Source organism: Microtus oregoni, unplaced genomic scaffold (genome assembly GCF_018167655.1).
Source record: "Microtus oregoni isolate MIOR12 unplaced genomic scaffold, Mior012 000033F_ref0000390, whole genome shotgun sequence".
NCBI classification, from domain to species: Eukaryota; Metazoa; Chordata; class Mammalia; order Rodentia; family Cricetidae; genus Microtus; species Microtus oregoni.
Genome location: NW_024543092.1, coordinates 22095728 through 22118429, shown reverse-complemented (window position 1 = coordinate 22118429; position 22702 = coordinate 22095728). Strand labels below are relative to the sequence as shown.

The 22702-nt window shown below is 47.6% G+C and overlaps 1 protein-coding gene across 12 annotated transcripts in view; it reads left to right on the top strand.

The window, feature by feature from the left end:
* The window catches only part of Pde10a (phosphodiesterase 10A), a 449138-nt gene that overhangs the window by 238621 nt on the left and 187815 nt on the right, over positions 1-22702 (top strand). For 5 of the 12 annotated variants that reach the window (XR_005976773.1, XR_005976772.1, XR_005976770.1 and 2 more), the window contains exon 1: positions 15461-16370. The exons of the other annotated variants lie outside the window; for them this stretch is intronic. Coding sequence is in view for 1 of the 5 variants with exons in the window: in XM_041680078.1 (XP_041536012.1) it covers positions 15476-16370 (895 nt within the window). In the remaining 4 variants the exon portion in view is untranslated. Of the gene's footprint in view, positions 1-15460; positions 16371-22702 lie in introns of those variants that run through there. 12 annotated transcript variants of the gene reach the window in all.

The following is a 22702-nucleotide window of genomic DNA, read 5'->3' as shown; positions in this document are numbered from 1 at the left end:
GCACACACACACACACACACACACACACACACACACACACACAGAGACTGCGATTCATTGCTTTAATAGAAAATAAGTACAGACACAGAGTGTATTTTTCTAACTGCTGAGATTGGCATTAATACCAAAACCTGTAACTTTGTACTTATCCTCTTGCACGCATGTAGTGCGTGTACATGTGTATGTGTGTGTGTTTGTGTGGGTACATGTGTGTGTTCAGGTGGGGTTTTTGTGTGTGTGCCAAGCTGACGCCTGTCGCCTTCCTTGATTGTGCAGGACTTTACATGTTGAGGCCTCTCTCTCAGTGGACCTAGAGTTCACTAATTCGGCTCCTGCGATGAGCCAGCTTCTCAGGGGATCCTCAGTCTCTGTCTCCCAAACACTGAGATTCCAGGCAGTCTCTTTCTGCATTAAACTATATATTGGGAAACTTTAAAATTTTTCTTTAATATAATGTTTTTTCGTGTTTCCCTTCCCCCAGCTCCTTCCAGCTCCTTCCCACCTCTCTACCCACCGAACTTTATGTTCTCTCCCTCCTTAAAACACAAAAACCACAAAATAGGAATCAAACAAACCACAAAAGATGCCAAAACAAAACAAAAAGCAGCGAAGAAACCATGGGGGTTGTTTTGGGTTGGCCAAGTACTCCTAGGCTGGGTCTGCATTGATGTGTGGTTTATACCCAGTGAGACTCCTTTGGAGAAATCTGATTTTTCACTTTGCCAGCATTTATCAATTGCAGATATCTTCTTGGTTCGTGGTGAGACCACATATCCACATTCCCCCTCTTTGTGCTGGGATCTCCTCTGGTTGAACTCTTGTGGGTCTTGTGCTAGCTGCCACAGTCTGGGGGTTCATATGTGTGTCGGTCCCGTTGTTGTCTTCATGTCACCCAGCACCTCTGGCTATTATTTTTTTTTACCTCCTTATCCACATAGATTCCTGAGCCTGGGGGTAGGGGTTTAATGATGACAGCCCATGTGGGACTGCTCCAAAGTCTCCCACTCTCTGCATATTGTCACGTTGTGGGTCTCTGTAGTCCCCACCTATTACAAGAAGAAGCTTCTCTGATGAAGGTTGAGCAAGGTACTGATCTGCAAATTTCATTTTTAGCAGCTGAATATTATTCCATTGTGTAAATGTGCCATATTTTCATTATTAATACATCCATTGACCAACATTCTTGGCTGTTTCCAGTTCTTGGCTACTATATCTAGATCAGCAGTGAACACGGATGACCAAGTATCTGTGCAGTAGAATGGCAAGTCCATTGAGTATGTGCTCAAGTGTGGTCTGGACCATTAGGTCTACGGTGGATCTAGTCCCATCTTCCTAAAGAACTACCACAGTGATTGCCAGCATGGCTGCCATGAAGAACTGTCCCCCTTACCCACAGCCTCACCGGCATGTGCCCTCATTTGTTTAATTGATCGCAGCCTTTGAAAGATGAAATCTCAAAGTACTTGTAATTTGCATTTCCCTAATGGCTACTCTTATTTAAATGTTCCCCTCAGACATTGGTATTTCATCTCTTTGAGAACTCTCTACTTGGCTCTGTAACCCATTTTTATTGTTATTTTTTCTTGATGTCCAGTGTTATTTTTTAGAGTTCTTTATGTATTCTAGAAACTAACCTTCTATTAGATGTATAATTAATGGTATTTTTCCATTCTCTGGGCTGCTGCTCTGTCCTTTTGACAGTGTTCTTTGCCATACAGAAGGTTTTCAGTTTCATGAAGTCCTACTTATTAGCTGTCGCCCTTAGTGCCTGTGCTATCAGTGTTCTGTTCAGAAAAACCTTCCTCTGTGACCATGAGTTCAAGACTATTCCCCACTTTTCTTCAATGGGGTTCAGTATATTGGGCCTTAGGTTAAGGTCCTTGATCCATTTGGAGTTGAGTTTTGTGCAGGGTGATCGATATGGATCTATTTTCATTCTTCTACATACAGCTATTCTGGAAAGTGCATGTGTGTGTGTGTGTGTGTGTGTGTGTGTGTGTGTGTGTGTAAGAGAGAGAGAAAGAGAGAGACAGAGAGACAGAGAGAGAGAGAGAGTTTAATTCCCGTCTGTAGAGTAAATATCTATGTAAATGAACTGGAAAACTGTTTTAAACAAATAGATTCCCCTACCCACCACCTAGGCATGTTGGGTAATGTTAACGAGTACCTCTCCCGCACTCTCAATTCAGGCATAAATAAGAATACAGGGACTTGGGAATAATAAATGGTGACCAAAGTTTGGATTTTTAGCACTGCCACAGAAAGTCATGTAGGTATAGTGGCCCATCTGTCACCCCAGTTCCCAGGAGATGTAGACAAGAGAGCCTGGGGGCAACCTGGCTAGCTAGTCTAGTAGAATCAGTAAGCTCTAGTCTCCATTAGAGACCCTGCCTCAGCAGATAAAGTAGAGAACAGTCTAGGAAAATACCTCCACATGAGCATGCCTACCATGTATACCCACACCTATGCCAACACACACACACACACACACACACACACACACACACACATAAGTAATACACACAATACACATATATACACATGCACATACACGAACACATAAACATACACATACACACATGCGCACACACCCATGCAAACATGAAGTTGGCTTACGATGTGCCAGTAGGAAAGTCTCCTGTGCATTCTAGCTAGGACCTTTGACTATGTAATGTACAGTGTAGTCTGGGAGCCTTCAGAACTAGGGCTCCATAGCAATGTCAAGAAGTGAGCACAAGGGAGCATTCCCTTCAGCTGCTCACCTAAACTATACAGAGAAAATAGATGCACTTAGCAGAGGTAATGAACACTTTTGGAAGGAAGCATTTTGTGTGTATAGTTTACGCAGTGGAAGAAATTGTCTGTAGATTGTGACTTGAGTTCAAGGTCAATTTGTGAAAATAAGAATCCATTATTTTTTCTTTTTGTCCCCGAGAAATGACTGTCTCAGGAGAGAGCACCCTGTGTTGAACTGGACATTTGCCTTCATGGAAAGTGGAGAGAGTAATTTTCCCTTTGTGTTCTCGGTAGAAATTGCTTTAGCTTCCTGCTGAGCTTTCTTGCCTCTTTTGGCAACAGTCTGTTTACATTTTAGAGCTGGTAAACGATTGTATATGGCCTTAAATCCTTTTATGCTATATTACTTTCAAAATTTTAGAGATGAAATCTCTCACTTAGGTGTTCTTATACCTCCCTAATTTGATGTTAATTTGATGTTATACTCCTTAAGAAAAAAAACAAAGACCAAGATTCTTAAATGTATTTTCCCCAGTTCAGTCCTACTAATACACCTAGCAGTACCCAATGGTACTCACCGTGGGTACCTGATACCACTTACCAGTACTAACCTTGGATATTCACAGTACCCAATGGTGTCTACCACAGGCACACATCAGTACTGTACAGCACCCACCATGGGCATCCACAGTACCCAACAGTATACAGCGTGGATACTCAATCGCATCTACCACAGATACTTTACAATCCTCAGCAGCAATGTCTCTATGGTATCCACAGTAACCAAAAAGGTAGTGAGCATTCATAAAGAGCAACTCCTCAGCTTTTTCTCTCTGCACCTCTAACTGGGCCCACATCATTTGTTGTCCTAAAGGGAAGAAGAGCGCTTAGTTTTGTGTGAGGCTAAACCATGCGGTAACACCACTTCAATGACCACACATCTCTTCCCACCATGAGCACTCTACTGAGCTCTCTTTTCATTGCGGCTCATTGCTAGCCCTGGGAGCCTTAGGCTCGCCTTGTGGACAGACTCCTTCCTTGGGCTTGGTAGAAAAGCTGGGTGAGGCTTCTTCTCAACTTCTCTGTGTCAACTCAGAGGCTCTGTTACTCCTTCTGCTCTCAGAGAAAGCGATTATATCACAGAGAGCACTGGGATAAAATTGCATTTGACTGTGTTTCAGTGGGAATTATCTGCCTGATTTAACTCTTTGAATGAAGTCACTGTACCTTCTCCTGTTGTTGGAGGTTGTCTGTTTGTTCCTGGATGCCCTGACCTGAAATATTCACATGTAAACTTTATTAATTACAACAATGCCTGGCCAATGACTCTAGCAGATTCCTGTCAAGCTCTTACATCTTAAATTAACCCATTTCTATCAATCTGTGTATCACCACATAGCTGTGGATTACCAGCAAGGTTCCAGTGTGTCTGTCTCCAGTGGTGGCTACATGGCTTCTCTGTGACCCCGCCTACTCTCTATTTGTCTTTTCCAGCCTGGCTATATTCTGTTAAGCCATTGGTCGAAAGCAGTTCATTTTTTCATTAACCAATGAAAGCAGCACATATACAGAAGGACCTCCCACACCATTCTCCTGTCGCATCACCTGTGTGTAGATAAGATGGACACTGCACATCAGGGAGGCTGCCCTGAAGGCAAACAGGATTATCCTGACCTCTCAAGCAAGCTGGCCAGCAGGCTGTTTCTCTATAACCCTTAGGAACCTCCCAATGAACCAGAACGAAGGGATCCCCTCCCTGCCCAGACAGCCTCCCATTCCTTCCCATCCCATCTAACCATGCACCCACCCCTTGGCACAGAACCTGGACATGTCTGGCTGGCTCAGGTCTCCCTCTGGAAGAAGCAACCAAAGCCCTTACAATTCATTGGTGGATGCCGCTAGGCTAGCAGTTCTTCCTGGGCGTGAGAGAATGTGCATGCTGGTTCCTCATTCAAGAGAGGATTTTTCTCTTTTGGTAAGAGCTAATGTGCAAAACCTGTTAGCACCGAGAGTAGGGAGGGAGAAAGCGGTGTGTGGGAGGAGGAAGGATGCTATCTGGAAGAGAGCTGGAGATAGCACTGCCTATGACAGCGGGGACAGTCAGTGTAGAGTGTCACACAGAGAAAGCTGTCTCTACACAGGCGTAATGGAAGGGCACTTCTAATAACTTTATTTTGGGTTCAGTGAACGGATCATGCAGATTCAGCTTCCCCACATCCAGCTTACATTTTGAAAAGGAAACACCAGAGGTTATAGTTTTAAAAAAGAATGTTTCTTCAGGAATCCGTAGGAGAAAAATCTGGAAACACAGGCAGTGAAAATGTAAGGAAGTATACCCGTTGGGGTTCTCCTGTGAACTAGAGCCAATGGGGGGGGGGTTTAACAGACATTCTGACAAGTGTGTATACATAAACATGCATCATGCATGCAGAGGCATATATATGCATGCACACAACAGTGTATGCACCCACATGTGCATGTGCAAACACACATGCACAAATATATGGACATGCTTATATACATGCACATGCATTCAAACATAAACATGTGTACACACATACATCCATATAAAGGCACACATATATGCAAGAATCCATGAAGCCACACATATGCACATACAAATATACACATATACAAACATGTATATACACACATGATATATACATATTCAGACATGTAAGTATACATTCACAGACAGATATATATGCATAAACATATGAACACGTATGTGTCCACATGTGTATAAACAAATGTATTGTGTCGTTGCATTCTTATACATACATATGCAGTTAGAAAATGCTCAGGTGGTTGATCTGGAAAGCAAGAAGTCTTCAGAGCAGGAAGAGAAGCCTGGAGCTCCAGAAAAGCACAGGGGCTACCTTGTGCATCTGCTGCCACCGGGAAGCAGGTTACATCCTCAGATTCCACTGTTGTCACTGTTAAGGCTGACCTAAGTGGGTGAGGCCCACTCGTGTGAGGGAGGACCATGGCCTTGATTGACACTGCCTGCCTTGAAGCTCCAAGTCTTTATCTCACTGTAACAGAAATAGAGTGATGATGTGGGACTCCCCTTTGTACGCTATGAATATGTTTTATTACCATGGGATATTCAAGAAGCTGTTTCAGCCAATGGCTTAGTAGAATAAAGCCAGGCAGGAAATCCCAACAGAGATAGAGAGTGTAGGCGGAGTCAGAGAGGCTCCATGTAGCTGCCCAAGGAAAAGGACACCAGTCAGCCAGCCAGAACCTTACTGGCAGGCCACAGTCTCATTGTGATTCACAGATTAATAGAAATGGGTTTATTTAAGATGTAAGAGTTAGCTAGAAATATGCCTAAGCTATTGGCCAAATAGTGTTGTAATTAATACAGTTTCTGTGTGATTATTGCCATCCGGGCAGCTGGGAAATGAATGAGCAGCCTCCACCTACACAGTGTGACCTTTGATCCTTTAAGTCAACCACCACAGGGCAGGAAGGAGGGAAGCAGACCATTAAAGCAGTCTGTGCATCTCTCCAGGGCTTACAAGAGCACTGTTGCATTTTGGGAATGAGTGAGTTCCTGTGCTACTGTAGGAGAAGCTGTGAGCTCTTTATCAGATCTGCATACATTTTGCTTCCGGCCCAGTAAGCCCTGTATCCAGAGACTTGGGACCTTCTATCCTTGCGAGGACCCCTACAAGCTGGCATGGGGGTTATGAGGGTGAGGTAATTAGGTCTGTGAAATAGTGATAATTAGAACCCCAGAGAGAGACGAAAGGGCCAACAGGCAGGTGACAGGTGAGTCATCTGTTTTCCCTCCCTGGTGGGCAGTGCAGGAGGCTGAGTGTCAGGTGTTCCGGGTGGCTGCAGGGCATCGAGTGGCTGGATTGCTCTGTTACGAGTTGTCACCTTGCGATGTCTTATGGGTTTGTGACTTTATCATATCCCTAAAACACATAATCCTCCAGTTTACTGGTCTTAGGCAAAAAGGGCTCTAAAAACTTAAGCTAAGTAGCTAAAACGAAGCAAAATATAAAACAGTTTCTTTCACTCTACTTACCCGGGGATGATATTTATAAGAAAGAAGACCACTGACTTTCACAGCAAGAGTCTTTTTTGAGTCTTCGAAATCAGCCAAAAGCTAGAAGAAAGGGTTGTGAGTGTCATCACCACAAAGAATGGTGCGAGTCTCAGGTGCTGGACCTGTGTGCTCTGATTTAGATGTGGTATACTACAAGCAAACAGAGACTGTTCTTACGTTTCCCTGCTGCCCAGACCAGAATAATCACACAAAAACCACATCAGTTACAACACTGTTTGGCCAATGGTTCAGGCACATTACTAATCAGCTCTTACATTCTAAATTAACCAATTCCCACCAAACCGAGCATTGCCATGAAGCTGTGGACCACTGGCAAGGGTCTGGTGTCTTTCTCCTTCAGCAGCTATGTGGCATCTCCTTGACTCTCTCTCTTTCTCTCTCTCCTCTCCCTCTGTTCAGATTTCCTGCCTGGCTTTATTCTGCTAAGCCATTGGCCCAAACAGCTTTATTCATTAACCAATAAAAACAATACATATACAGAAGGATATCCTTCATTAGTACAGGTGTGCTTCAAACCCCACGTGACATCCTATAAACACCTGAATACACTGTGTATTCAGTAGTTCTCAGAACTGCTAAGAAGCCGACAGAGACAAGCATGGGCCCCTGGACCCCGCTTCTTGGCCACTGACCTTCCTAGACCCCCCTGGCTGGTTCTCTGTCCTGCATCATTTTGGGTTCATCTCTCTTGCTACAGCAGAACCCCTTAGCTTTCACCTGTGCAGAGTTAACATTACGATCTTTCATGAAAACCTCTCTCGAGTGTCCAGCCTGCCTTTATTGCCTACTGCTGTGAGTCACCCCTTCTCCAGCTTATTATACTGGGCCACCAGTGTGGGTTCAGGGCAGCTCTGGGCTTTGGGTATAGGTGGTGTTCAGTTTGGAAATGAGAAACACATTGGGAGATGGATGGCTGGACAACATTGTGAATGTGTTTAATGTCACAGTACTGCATGCACAGAAAGTAGTTCATGCATTTTCTGTTATGTGTACTTTTCCATAATAAAAACAATGGTGTTTTATTTATAATAGTGAACTTCTTGCCTAAAAAAAAAAGTCACCTCTTTTTAAAAGGGTGGCTTAACACGGATGCATTCAAATCCTACTGTAGCACAGCTAATAAAAACTCAGAGACAGGTTTTGGGGTTCAACCGACCACTGTCCATCGAGAAGTCCCCATGCCTCATGGATTCTCCTTTGCTTCAGTACATCTGTGTCCATTGTAATCTTTATGGGAACTGTGAGATACGCCAAGATCCTAGACATCTCTCCAACCTCCTCTTTCATCTACAGACTGAGGAGCTCAGTAAACAGTGGGCTGCTTCTATATGCAAAGCTATTGGATCTTTTGCTTGCAAAGGCAAAAAGGAAAGTATTTATAGGAACTATTAAGATTCACATCAAGGTGATCACATCAACGGCTCAATTGTCAATCATATAAGAGAATCATATAACAATCACATTAAATTTTGCTTTGTCTTATTACTGTTTTCTATCTTTTTCACAAAGTAGGGGGATCATTCTGAAGGCTGCCTAATGGTGTCAGTTGAGGCGACTCTGAGGTGCCGTCTCCTGTGTTGCTCAGTGCCCTGTGTAAGGCCTTTGCATCACGGATGGAAAAGCAGCCACGGCTAATTGGTAACTATGATATAATTGTCTCCAAGCCACTCCGTGATTCCTGTTTTGCTTAAATGCATTTTTGGTGATTCAGAGTAAGAAGCATGTAAGGTTATGTTTGTTTGTGGAGCAAAAACCCTTGAGATGAGATAGATACCCACCGAAGAACTGGAGGTTCCAAAGGCAGATACTCTGGGAAGGAGGCAATGCAGAGTCCACCCAGAATGTAGAACATATTTGCCCATCTGGAGCATTCTCTCGAATCCTTTGGGAGCTGACTTAGTCAGCATGCAGGACATGGCTACTTTGGCTTTGTTGCCAAGGGGGCAACTGAGCAATGGCAGCCCAGACAGACTTTCCTGTACATTTAGACCACACATTCCAAGCTTAGCCAGATGCATCCTTTAAAGGTGACCGACATGACATGGGAAATAAAGCCAACAAACGCCTCTGGGCACTCTGTCTGGGCAAATCCTTCTCGGATGACATAATTAGCCTTGCTTGTCACTGTGGTCACCTTCACATTGAGCTTCTCAGACTATGACAATGAATGTTGTAAGAACAAGCACACAGTAAAATAGGATTTATTATGGATATTTCCCATGACATCTGATATTTTAGTGTAGTTTATATACTTCCACATAGAAATAACTTTAAAAAATTTGACAGTGGTGGTAGCAGGCTAAGCGTACAAGCACCTCAATTTACTGCTTATTAAAGACTAAAATAAATATGCATATTAATGAGATAGGCAAGCTTATTTTTTCAAAAAGAAAAATTTTTTAAAAATGCTTGGCTCTTGCTGGGCAGTGGTGGCATACGCCTTTAATCCCAGCACTCAGAAGGCAGAGGCAGGAGGAGTTCTGTGAATTTGAGATCAACCTGGTCTACAAAGCAAGTTCCAGGACTGCCAGGGCTGTTACACAGAAAAACTCTGTCTTGAAAAACAAAAACAAAAAAAATTAATTCTTAATATTTGAAACAGAACATCTTCAATTTAATGGTTTTCAGACTTGATCAATATATTTTGGTTATATAGTTGTCAATGCTGTGAATACAACATCTTTTAAGGATACTGTACAAAACAGCAGAAGTATATTTTAGGTCAATTCAAAAACTGTTGGAAATTCTGTCTTACTCTCAAGCCAAACTTTCAGAATTTTTGACAAAATTCAAATCAACGACTCAAGGAACAACTTTAAAGCTCCAACTCTCGAAGGCAATCCTTCCCAAAGATGATGCCACCACCACGGAAGAAGGAATAGCAAAATCTCGAAAGTCTGCATTTCCATAACAAATCCAGTAGGCCTCCAGAAGAGCAGGAAAGATGATGTTGAATAAAGACACTGCAATTCAATAAATTCACTACGAAAGTCTCCAACTCCCGCCAAGACCTTTGTGGGCATGCTCAGTGCAAAGTACAGGCCTGTGTTTCCAGGATGGAGGCTCCTGGGAAGCAGCAGGAGATTTGGATTAGCATTTGGTGGTTGAATGTTTGGAAGCATTTATCTATTGTCATTTTTTTTTTTTATTTTTGGTTGTTGAAGCCTCACATTCAATTACTCAATTCCACATGGGGCCCACAGTTTAATAAGCTGTGGTCTACATAAGGGCCTCAAAACCCAATATCCAAACCCTTTAAGACTAGTCTGATCGCTGTTCTAAACACAGCACATCCCCTGTGACCCTGCTGAATGCCCCTTTCCTTCTGACTCTGCTTCTATCTCTCTCTCCTTTGCCCTTCTGACACTTTTAATAAGAGAAACTCAGAGACCAAGAGCCTTTCTTTCTCTTTTTGACAACACCTGCCATTTTCCAGAGCCAAAACGAGACATCAGAACAGCTAGTCCAAACCCTCCCGCAGCCTCATGCCCTCGAATGCCCATCTAACCATGGTCCAGATGAGACAAGACTCTGCATGCCCACCTGTGCCCTGAGCCATACTTCACTTACTTGTGAGAAGAATGGAAAAGAATCAATTCCTAGATGAAGGAATCATTTGGATAGTTTTAAGACTGAACTGTCTAATCCAAACAAAGTTTTCTTTTCTCCTATAACTGCCTCAGCTTGCTAATATACTTGTTGAGGCTCATAATAAAAATTTGACAATTAAAAGTGAAAATATTGAACCAAAGAAAGATGACTCAGCCAGTAAAGGCACTCGCCACCAAGCCTGAGTTTGATCCCTGGGACCCACATAGTAGAAGAAAAGGGGGGGGGATAGAAAGTTGTTCCCTGACCCTTATACATGCTACATGGCACATAGACCCCACCCCATGCACATGTGATGTGTACACATAATAAATTAATAAGTAAACAAATTTTACTTTAAAAATTAAATAAAAATGTTGTTAGGAAGATTCTCAATAACAAGTGAAGTAAACACATTCACCTGACAGCTTACTAGGGCTCTGAGCCATGAGCACAGAGGATGGATTCAGAGGCCGTCTGGGCACTTCCCTCGCTGATACCTGGAAACTCATTCCTACCCAAGGTTCAGGATAGACCATTTAGGATGTACTCTGTATCTGGATGTCTCTCATGCTGGCTTCCTACTCTAGTGTGGGGAATGACCTTCAGTTCTCTGGAAGGAATATTTTAGGTTTATTGTTGAGATTTTGAGACACAATGTTCTCTTTGCTTTGCAGTGAAATCATTGTATCTTATTTGTGGAAGTTCAGTGGCAATGCTGGTTATTTAAGCAGAGCTCCGGGCCTATGCTCCAACTTCTATGTGGCCTTGAGCACAGAGAAACAGTTCAGTATCCTGTAAATGTCTTGGGTTTCCACAGGGATTTGATACTGTTTAGAGGCAAGACTTTGAAACTTGGTTCTGGGTGGTTAAACGTCAGGGTCATCTTGGAGTGTTGTTAGAAGTTAGCATGGTTATCCAAGAACTTAATATTCCTTACTGTACCTCACCAGTTCCCCTGAGACTCGATATTCACAGCAATTGTGCAGAACTTACTGCCATGAAGGAAGAAGTAAACATTACAACTGGACCAGTAAAGGTTTTTTTTTTTTTTTTTTTTTTTGGACCTTCTTCCTGTTAAGAAATACACGTAACCCTTTTTTGCAAAGAAGTGAACCCTTGAGATTTATGTGAATTTATATGTTGCAAAATCAAAATCAAAGTAACTAGACAGTATTCTGATATTTATTTACTCTGGGAAGAATAATGCACACTTATACTGGCTATTTGTTTTACCATATAAAATAATAAAATTAAAGCTTCTCTAAATAATGAGTGATTGGATTTATAAAGTAACCTGACTGGTGAGACAGGAACTTAAACAGTAAGTGAAGGAATTATTTTTACCTTCTTTGGTTTGTTTTCAAGACTTCCCCACCCTAGAGTTGACTTCAATAGTATTTTTCTTATTGGAATTATAATGTTCCATTTTTTTTTCCTTTTTAGGCTTGACTGTGACATTACTGTAAGAATACAACCCTCACTTTAGTAAGGTTTGTTAACATAAACAATAATAGAAATTTGTAACCTTTTAGCAGGTGGCAGGGAGGAAGGAATGTCTGTCTGTCTGTCTTTCTGTATGTCTTTTATAAAATGTCATGGGGCAGCAAGTCTCCCGGTGCCAGGCTGTGTAAGATGGAACTGCCAGTGTAAACCACATAGGCAGCAACTCTCTTGAGTTGTGCTGGCCAGAACCAAATTCCAGTAGCCTAGAAACAAAACTGTATTGGGGGATGAGGGTGAGGGAAATTGAAGGAAACTTCCTGCCAAGTCAGAGTTACAACCAGCTCTGAAGGGACTTGGGCTTAGGGGAGCCTGGAAGTTTATCTCAGCAGACAGTGGGTAAAGCATCCTAGCAGGAGAAAAAAGGTCTGTGTAAATAGCACTACTGATAACTAGGGAGTCTAAATTGACAACAATGGCCACCAGCTTTGAAGGCTTGGCTCTATATTGTAAGTTCTAAAAGTTAAAATCAGGTTAAGAGAAAGGGGCGTGCAAGCGCGCGCGCGCGCGCGCGCGCGCGCGCGCACACACACACACACACACACACACCTTGTCTGTTTAAATAAGCCAGTTTAACATTTAATTAGCCTTGGTTTTCATATGTTAATAAACTACAGTTATTAGCATTTTAAAAGAGAGAAAAACAGCGCCCCCCACCCCTGCCTGCCATGATACAAAAGTTACAGGAATTTATTGAAATTCACTGACCTATAGGTCTACCAAAAGTTTATTAAATGTTAACCATGCTAAAGCTATTAATTTACATTTTTGAAGAAAATCATTATTTTCACGTATCTTGGGTTCTGCCTTGAAACGGTGTATTTTAAGAGCATATAACATAAACTAGGTAATTCTGATGTCTGCTGGTGCTAACCGCTGTTTTACTATTCTTTTAGTTTTCAATCCCTGCAAGTTGGGCTGATGTTTCACCTGAGGTGAGGAGAATCATTTTTACCAAGAGCTTTGAGACTACCGGGGCACCTGATTTCCTTTGTCAGTACCCTAACATCCACAGCTGTGGTCCAGTCGAGCACAGTCTGATGCCATTCCAACACTAACTACATGGCCAAGTTTAGGAACACCACCTCAGCACTTCTTGAGGCTGAGTGATGTGTTGTTGTTGTTTTTGTTTTTTCTACAAAAAGTTGTCGTGACGAGGTCCAGTGGCCAGTTGTATCCGCAGAGAAACGCCAAAGTGAAGGGTAACACCGCATCTGAAAGCTCAGACCTACCCTTTAGATCCCTGTTTGGAATTCAGAACAGCCAGGTGCCTAGAAGCCTTAAATCAACAACCATGGACGCCAGTATTAAGGGAAGAGGGGGGGCGATCAAAATGTAATTGCTGATTTATACCTCCTCCGAGCGCTCCTTTCCTGTGGCTACATTTTGTGATTTTGTAATTTGTCCAGGATATGCGTCCCTTCCAGCAAGTAATCTGGGGAAACGGACAGAAAATAGGAAGAAGGCTGACTTTGGAAAAAGGCTAAGGAGTTTGAGTCTCCGTCTAACAAAGACTAACAGAACAAATATTTAATGTGTTTCACCTGCCTCCTGCGCCTTCGATGTAGCTTATATTCACCTGGAAGTAAAATTCCTAGTACCTGGAAAATCGTTTTAATAACTCAAAAACCAACGAGCGACAAGCCCTAGCGGCATGAAGAAACGACTTGCCCTGTAAAGAATTAACGATTAACTCTTCAAGGAGAACCCCTTTGCTTAACCGCTTTTGTGGGAGCACCCAATCCCAGGAACCTGCACTAATGTGGCTCTCAGCCAAGCAAGCAAGGGTCGGGTCTGTGCGGCTCTGAAGACGCTAACGTTACCGAGGCTGCAGATACAAACCCCATAGCACAACTTGTTCTGTCCATTTTTTTTTTGTCCATTGGGGTTAGGGGTTGATGGATGAGAAAATAATGTCTATGCACACTTAGCCCCTAAGGTAAGACTCACAGTACCATTTTCGTGTTTCCCAAATCCAGGGATCCCTGGCTAAGGTGGACTGGCTCCGGTGACATGCTGAATAAGTCTGTCCCGGAATTGCCAAACCGCCCGGGAACTTTTCTGTGGACACCTGAAGCACCACGTCCCTGGAATGTCACTTGATCAATTTGGTGTAACTGTGAGTGTTACTTTTCCACTCTCAGGGGTTTGGATTCGAGAGGGGAGGAGTAAAGACTTCACTGCCGAAGAATGTGGAATTCGCTACAAACCAAACTCATGAAAAACGTTTGAATAAAGAAGAAAACTTTGATGAGGAGAAATGGTCCCTGGGTCCCTGGCAGGTCGCAAGCCAGGAGTCTCAGCCCTGGGTCAGCCCAGCTGCTGCCCTGCAGCGCAAGCTTGGCTGCTGGGCTGTGGCATTCGCGCGCTCTCTCTCTCCGGGGAAAATGACCCTAACTGTCCTATCAAGAGACGAAGAGGGCACTGCCCCACACTCAAACCGGGTGTGCAGAGATGGTTCGTGTAGGCTTGCACTGAATGCCAGCACCTGCTCTTGAGCTTAACCGCTACTTAACCGCGCCCAACTTCCGAACTTCCTTGTTCAGAGAGCCCATCTGACCAGTTTCCTTCTACAGAAGCAGTCTGAATTGCAAGCTGCTGAAGGAGTAGGGGGGCCAAGTAAGCTGCTGGCGACAGATGGTTCCTAGGTTTTAGAGCTGTGAACTCTTAAGTTTGTGTTTGTGCCGTAGTTTGCTTTTTCTATCTTCTAGCCCCACGGGGACAAAGTGGACTCTGGCGCACACGAAGTTCGTTTTAAAGCGGGTATGGGAAGGCAAGTCCCAGGACGAACCTCATTTTGAGACCTAATGGGAACTCTGCCTTGATTTAAAACTCTTGCTAAGTGTCCGTCTTTCAATTTCCCTCCCGCAGCTCCAACTGAACACTGCTTGGTAGGTTCTGCTAGCCGGCTAAAGGGAGGATTCCTTGACTCAGGTCACCCACAGGCGGATGTGGCTTGTACACAGCTGGAACAGCTGCCAGGCTGTGGGTTTAGAATCTGGAACGCCAGACCTGCTACTGCTGGCCAGGTGCATACACCATGCACAGAGTGCCGGAGTGGTGGTGCCTGACGCGGCGGGGCCGAGTCCCAGGGGACGTGCAACGTGGGCGCGGGCGGTGGCGGCGCGGGGAGCGCCTGCTCCGCCAGTGGGCGTCTTCTGCCGCCGCCGCCACCGCCGCCGCCTCCACGGGCAGCGGCACTGCGGCGCTTTTCTCCGCTGCTTTGGAGCAGTCGCCGCGGCTTAGGCTTCGGAGCGCGCACACACCACGCCACGCCCGCGGGCAGCGTCCTCGCAGCCCCTAGCCCGGCCGGGAAGGGCGAGGATTGTGCGCACCAGTCCGCACCGAGGCTTTGGGACTCGGGACTCGTCCCCAGCCTGGGGTCTTCTTGAATCCCAAAGGAAACACGATGTGAACCCCCAGCCGGAGAGGCACCCAAGACAAGAAAGGCGGACGGGACCGGAGCCTGTACGCGGCAGGGAGGGCTGGTGCTGCGGGGGCGGAGCCCGCCGAGTCCGGGCCGCCGCGCCCTCCCGCCTGCCCCCTTGGAGGCTGAGGAGGAGGGCCATGGCCAGCCCGGAGGAGCGGCTCGCTCCCCGCCCCCAGGCCCCGCTGCCAGCGGCTGGGGACGAGCCCGGCCGCGGCCAAGTCCGGCAGGAACCCCGGCGCGGCGAGGCCAACGGGCGGAGTGCAGTGGGCCTGAGCCTGGCCCGGGAGCTGCCTGGTTGCAGCCGGGAGGAGCTTGCGGCGCCCCCGCCCCTGTCCCGGTCCCTGTCTCAGGCAGGCCACGCCAGCCCCGCTGGGGGCCCCAGCGCCCTCTCTGCGCTCCGCGCCGGCGTCTGCGGCTGGGTGGCGGCCCGCGCTCCCTCGGCGTTCGCCTTCTCCTCCCCTATCCCCTCCTCCTCCTTTTCATCTTCCTGGTACTTCTGGCCGCCGCCCCCCTTGCCCCCTCCCCCTCTTGTCCCCTCCTCATCTGCTTTCCACCTCCCCGCGCGTCTCCCGAGAAGGGAGGGCGCAGCGGCGGCTGGAGGAGGAGGCGGCGGCGGCGATGCTGGCGGAGGAGGAGGAGGAGGACAAGAGGCAGCTCCCTTGAGCGTTACCCCCGGCAGTAGTCACCGCAGCGGCGGTGGCAGCGGCGGGCGGCGGCGGCTCTTCCTCTCGCCTGCGATCCTAGGCTTGCTGCTCCCAGCCCGTGCCGGGCCCCGGCCACCGCCGCCGCCGCGGCTCCCCCTCCACCCAGGCGCGCGCCGCACAGACTCCCCGGGCTTTCCGGGCGCCGGCGGGGGCTGCCCTGGCCTCGGCCCCGGCTCTGCCGCCGGTGGCCGAACTCCGTGGCGGTCCCGAGGCGCCGCCTTCCCCCTCGCCACCGCTCGGCCGCTGCTCTTCGGCTCCGACATGGAAGATGGACCTTCTAACAATGCGAGTTGCTTCCGAAGGCTGACCGAGTGTTTCCTCAGCCCCAGTAAGTGGTCCGGCCCCATGTTCCCTGCGGCCCGGGTGGCTTCCCGCTTGGTGGGGTCCAGTCGGGACCTTGGATTGTGGGGTGGGGAGGGAACTGATATGGTGGTGGGTGACCGGCAAGGTGTGTGTGTGTGTGCCCGGCTGTGATCGGTCAGTGGGCTACAGGAAGCTGGTGGCACCTCTGTGGCGTTGGGACTGCCTGTCAGCTTAGGGACACTGGGCTTTCCCAAGCCCTGCGTGCGCGCAGAGGAAAGGTGTCACACATTAAAAAACTAACCTGCTTCCGTAGAGCTGTCCCTGACCACACTGACCTGGCCCATTATTTATGCCATCAAGTTTGTCCCGGATTATTCCACAATTCTCTAGAGATAATTGACGATTAGATTGGAGTATATACGTTTCTTTCCACTGGGGGGTCCCTGGAATCCAAACCACTGGATTCCTGAGGCTGCCGTGAGGGAAGGCAGGGCTTGGGAACCTGGGGCTTCCAAATATAAGGGAAGACAGTACCCGCGCCTGCAGTGGTTGTGTTCTGGCGCATGGACCAGTGGTATGGAACTGGTTGCACCCATGTTCATGAAGAAGATGGGTCGTCCCCCCCTGCCCACCTCATATGGATTATTGGTAGCTGGTGCTGCTTGGGTGGGTAAAGAAAGCGGAGGAACAATGGGGCATTAGCATGGAAGAAAGAGGCACCTCTGGTTCGCTCCAACCCACCAGACTACAGTAGCATGACCATTCCGCCTCTCCACTCCCAGGCGCCGGGCTGAAAGCCTGCTAGGGCAGGGGCAGCAGAAGGCGTGTCATGGGGGGTGGGGTGGTGGGCGACGACAAGATTGATAAGAGAAGTCAAGGCAGTGCTTCCCTGGAAGGAAGGAGAAAGGCAGGAGATGCTGAGGGAAGAGGTTCCAGATGCGCAGAGGAAGGAGTCGCAGCGGTTGTGGATGGAGGGTGAACAGGGTGAGGACCAGAACACTGGGTCGGGAAGGGACCAGGTGGGAGAGTCTGTGTTCTGAGAGGGTGTATTCATGGGGAACTGGGAGACTCTGGCAACCGCTGGACCGTGAGCATGAATTTGGTGCCACAGTCCACCGCGTGCGCACCCGAGCCTTTCCTTTGTCTGCATCTCTCTGGAAAGCCGCGCTTTTGCCTTGCTTTCTTCAGGCAGACTCTCCACCAGGTTGCAAATCAGCTTTCTCGCTACTGCTCCCAAGTACCACTTACTCCTTTATCAGGGCGGACTCGGCTCTGGGACATGGGATGCCTGGGTTGAGACCCTCCTCAGGACCAGAGCTGATCTAGGTGCCCACCCAGAAGCCCTTAGGGTACAGTTCACAAGAGGGTGACTGTGTTCCCTCCAGGACTGGGTTGACTCCTGCAATCCTACTTCCTGGCCCTGGGCCAGTTCATGGTGGCCACATAGCCCAGTGAGCACTCACACATCTGCAGGCAGTAGTTTCAGCAAGTCTCTGCTTAGGTTTATTTGCCAGTTGTCTTGCTTGCCTCAAAGGGTGTGGACTCTGTGCTCCCAGCTGACCTCTACTTCTGAGGCTTCTCTCCGGTATCTGGTATCTGCCTCTCTAGTCCCATCCCGTGCATTTGTGACTTATAGAGCACTGTGCTTTGGGCATCTGTGTATAAATAAACTTGTACACTTGCCCCTGGATTGTGGTCAGCAGAGACTAACTACACTTCCCTAAAGGGACTCCAAGGATTGGCCCTGGGTTGCAGGGGTGGGAGAAGGTGGGGCCCATAGACTCTCTTGGAGTTGTTGGAATAAACCTGAGACCTATGACTAGGCTTGCCCCGGGTGTTCTTCCTATTTTACATTTCATTTTTCCCCTCTATAAAATAAATATCTTTCTCTTTTGGCAACTGGTGTGTGTGTGTGTGTGTGTGTGTGTGTGTGTACTTGGACATGTTCAAGTGCACACTTTTAGGCCACTGTACTTGACAGTACCAAGTGCTTCATGAAGGAGAATTGGCTAGGATGCTTTTTTGTTTGTTTGTCTGTGATTGTGTGTATCTAAGAAGCAGATGTATCTAAAGATGCTGTCTTTGTCTGGGGATGGGACAGGCATTGCAGAAGAAATTATGGTTTTGAATAAAGATGAGCAACTTCAGAGAGATCTGGATTATCTTGGGTAATAAAGGGAACCCTATGGGGGTGTTTTTTTTTTAAATAGGGATCTACTCTGTACATAGTTCCAACTGGAAGAAGCCAACCCTGCTATGGCATAGTCACTCTTGTCCCCCAAAACAGGTTGGGTGTGGATCAAAGCACAAAACTCCTGCAGCTTTGTATGGGATACTATTAGGGTAGGAAGTACTAGGGTAGGAAATACTAGGGTATGAAGTACTAGGATAGGAAATACTAAGGTAGGAAGTACTAAGGTATGAAGTACTAGGATAGGAAATACTAGGGTAGGAAGTGCTGGGGTAGGAAATACTAGGGTATGGAGTACTAGGGTAGGGAACACTAGGGTAGGAAGTACTAGGGTATGAAGTACTAAGGTAGGAAGAGCTTGGGTAGGAAATACTAGGGCACCTGTAAACAGTTTGACTGAACAGTAAAAGAGGTTGATGCCTGAGTGAAGGCTGCTCTCTGCCCTCCCGTCCCCTGTGCCACACACTTTTAGGGTTTCTGTTTCTGTCTGCCTGCGGTCTCAATTGCTGAACTCTCTGAAACTTGGCAGTTTTCTGGGGGAAAAATAAGAGCCTTTTGGAAAGAGTTTGTGTACTCCTCAAAGACGTGAAAATACACAAAGGTATTCAGATGGGTCCCTGTGGAGTCTGTATCTGTTTTTTCTTTCATTTTGATCTCTTTGTCAGCCAAACAAATTGTCATGTGCAGGCTGCTGAGGGACAAGTGCACACTGCAATTCTCTTGTCTGAAAGCAATCCCCGTGCGGACGGTACAATAGCCCTGTTCTGTTCCTGTCTATTTTATTCTTCTTCTTGGTTCACCTGATCAGGCACTGAGCAGACACTTGTTTGAAACCAATGCCACATGCTAGGTTCTACCCTAGCCTGTCCCTCTCTCTCTCAAGCATCTGGAAGTCCCAGACCCGTGCTTTGCTAGTAGGCCAGGGTGAGAAGGAACCTCCCAGGCGGGAGTTGGCTCAGTGTGGACGCTCAGTGCTCCAAGTGGTCTTCCTGCCTAGTGCTGTTCCTCTGTCTGAATCAGGCCATTTCTGAACTCACATCACTTCCTGTCCTCTGTTGACCTCCGGACCTCTGCTTCTCCTTTTCCTGCTGGGAGAGCCGATGAAGTAGGAAAATCTTGTCCATGGAGAGACAGTAATTGTCCTGGATCATCCACACAGTTCAGATTGCATGGGCAGGGGTGTCACACTGACAGGCCAATAGGAATGGCAGTCAGCTTCCCATTCGAGTGGCATGGCTGGAAGAGGCACTGCCTGAGAAGAGCAGGAACACACCTGTGGAAAATACAGCCCTATGTATCTGCAGCCACGTAGTTCTCCTACCCGCAAATGTCTCTGTGTGCTGTTTGTACCAGTTAGCTACTGCGAAGAACATGCAAGGGTGGGGGGATGTGGGGGAGGATATGGAGAACACAGGGAAATATGACCAGGAAAGTTTGTGAGTGCAGAGTTTAAATGCCTTCCCACTGCAAATCACTGCATGTTTCTCAGATCTTCCAAACAGCAAGCATACATTTGCACGATGTGTGAGCCTGTCACTTGGCTCCCGAGGTGTGAGGACCGTGTGGCCGGCACCAGGATACACTGAGATAAATATGATCCCCGTGAAGGCAAATGCACTCAGAACTCCACACAACAGCAGACTTCACGGTTAGGTGGTTCTTATCAGCTCCACGAAGCTGATGCCGCAGAGGAAAACCAGGCTCAGGGCCGGGCACGGCACCCGTCTGGGTCTAGACCAGCCAAGGCCCCATTTCCAGCTTGTCTACACATGGTCTATAGTGGAACTGTGTGTCAGATGGAGAGATGGCCCTCGACTCCCCAAAGACATGGCATACAGACAGGGGTGCCCTAACAGGTGACCCGAATAGCAGTCTGTGAATTCCTGCCAGGCTGGGTGTGGGCAGTGAATGTCATCAGCTGTCCATGGAGGGGTGAGCTGGTTTCTGGCTGGGTCAGCAGGTCCAAAGGGCAAAGCTATTTAAACTGGGTGACGTTATTCTATCTAGATTATTAATATGTAACCCCGTGAAATCCTACTTTTAATTTGAAATAAACCTATGTGGGTAGAGGGATCTTCTAAAAGTTTAACTGGGAAGAAGTAGAGTGTGAAAAGACAGGCCTTCTGTCTCACATTGATACATTGGACCCTGAGGGATTTTTGCACAGGAAACATTTTGTGCCCTAGAACAAAGAAGTCCTTGCTGACTATCAGACGGGATAAGTTGTGTGGGAAACACTTTGACAGTTAGCACAGTCCCCACCCTGCGAGTGGGGAGCGCTCCTTCCTTCAAGCCCGACTGAAGGAAAACTCCCAGTGGCAGGAAATCTCCAGCTGTGACAAAGGGCGGAGCAGGTATCCGGCACCCCCAGGCCTACACATCTACTACTGCCCTTCACTCATGATGACCGGCTTCCTTTCTACAAGACAGTGGTGGCCCTGTGAGGAGAGCACAGTATCTGCTTGTGTGAGACACCTAGAGGCGCCAACAAAGCAAAGTCATGTACAGGGAAGAGCTATGGCCCTCGAGTGAGACCTGGACACTTGTGGCCGTTTACCCAGAGTTTACCCTGAGCTCTGGAGTCCCAGTGAGTGTGTTCCACAGAGTTGGTTCTCACTGGACCTGCAGCTCCAGGAAAGGGCGGGGGTTTAGCTCCTGGGTTCCAAGCAGGGCTAGGAGGAGACTCAGGAGGAGGCCAGAGCAGACCCCAGCTTGGAAGACCCGGTGGGTGTTTTATAGGATGCTCAGGCCTGAGTCTCAAGGGATCGGGGAAGGGAGTTTGCCTGGCAGAGGCCCAAGGAATACCTTTTGCATAAAGGAGGCACCTCTGGAAGACATAGACAGGATCTCAGCCAGCTAAGGGGAAAGGAATTACAGGTCTGTGCTAAGGCCACCTTTTAAGGGACAATCCTCTGAGTTCAGAGTCGAGTGTGAAAGAAGGGGCAGCTTCCATGGTGTAGGAGTCCTCTGCAGGGGAGACCTTGGACACACAGGGAGGGGGAAGATAGAGGGACAGGTGACATGATGGGTGGCTGTGTAGACGTTGGGCACCATGGTTCCCAGGTTGGAAAGCTGGAGGTGGGGGGTATGACTCTGCTAGGAGTCAGTCAGTACTGTATGTACCTCTGTAGGTCGTAGGTGTCTCGGCTTGGGTGTACCTGCGCTCTCTACTGCTCCCTGGTGGTGTAGACATCAACCACCAAAAACCAAGCAAAACACACCAAAAAAGTAGGCAGAGAATTCATACAGAGAGCTGTCCCTGGGTGTGAAGGTCAGTCTGGAGCATCATGGCCAGCTGTGGTGTGCAAAGCCATCAAGAAAAGAGCGGCCTCGCAGATGGGCCCTGGGCTAGAGGAGCAGAACAAAGGCTGCGCCGCTGGAGTTGGGAGTCTCAGCCTAGATGTCTGGTATATGATGAAGCCCATAGACGGGCCAGAACAGGACTATGGAAGTTGGGGGAAACTGAGCATGGCTCCAAGTAGTAGGAGTGGGGCTTTGGGAGAGTTGTGAGCCCCTGAGCTCATGATTCTTGTTCTGGAGGCTTAGCTGAGTGTAATTTGGGAAAGGAATGTTGGGGCTGTTGGGGAAGGGCGTGCACAGAGGTTATCGATTTGGGGTAATGACAGTGGAAGCAAAAAGTAATGGAGGACCCATGCGGTGTTTGGAGGCATCGAGCGCACCGCACACCTGCTGTTGCAGGGGAAGACTCCGGTTACCGGGAAGGGGGTCCCACAGAAGGCAGTGCGCAGGTGCAGCACAGGCAGGTTTGGTAGGTTTGGCAATGGTGTGGTTGAGATGCTCAAGGTGTGGTAGATGCTAAAAATTCACATAGATGAAGTTTTCCCATCTCCAAGGCTGGAGAAGAAGGAAAGAGGTTGGCATTGCACCCTCACAGGGAGTCAGTCGTGAATGCCTGGCGTGAATCTGGAAGTTCTAAGACAGAGAGAAGGGGGTTTCTGCCATCGCCTGAGGAGTAAGAGGATGATTCTGGCCTGAAGTGGATTAGAAATAGACCGTGATCTCCTAGCACTGAGACAGTAGCTGAAGGTTCGTTGGAGAGTGGAATTCTAAGTGAGTAGCGGGAATGGGAGTCAGGCATGAAGAGTGCGTGAGACAGCCGTGAGCAGAACCGGGGGTGACATGGGACAGACACATCATGGAACTCA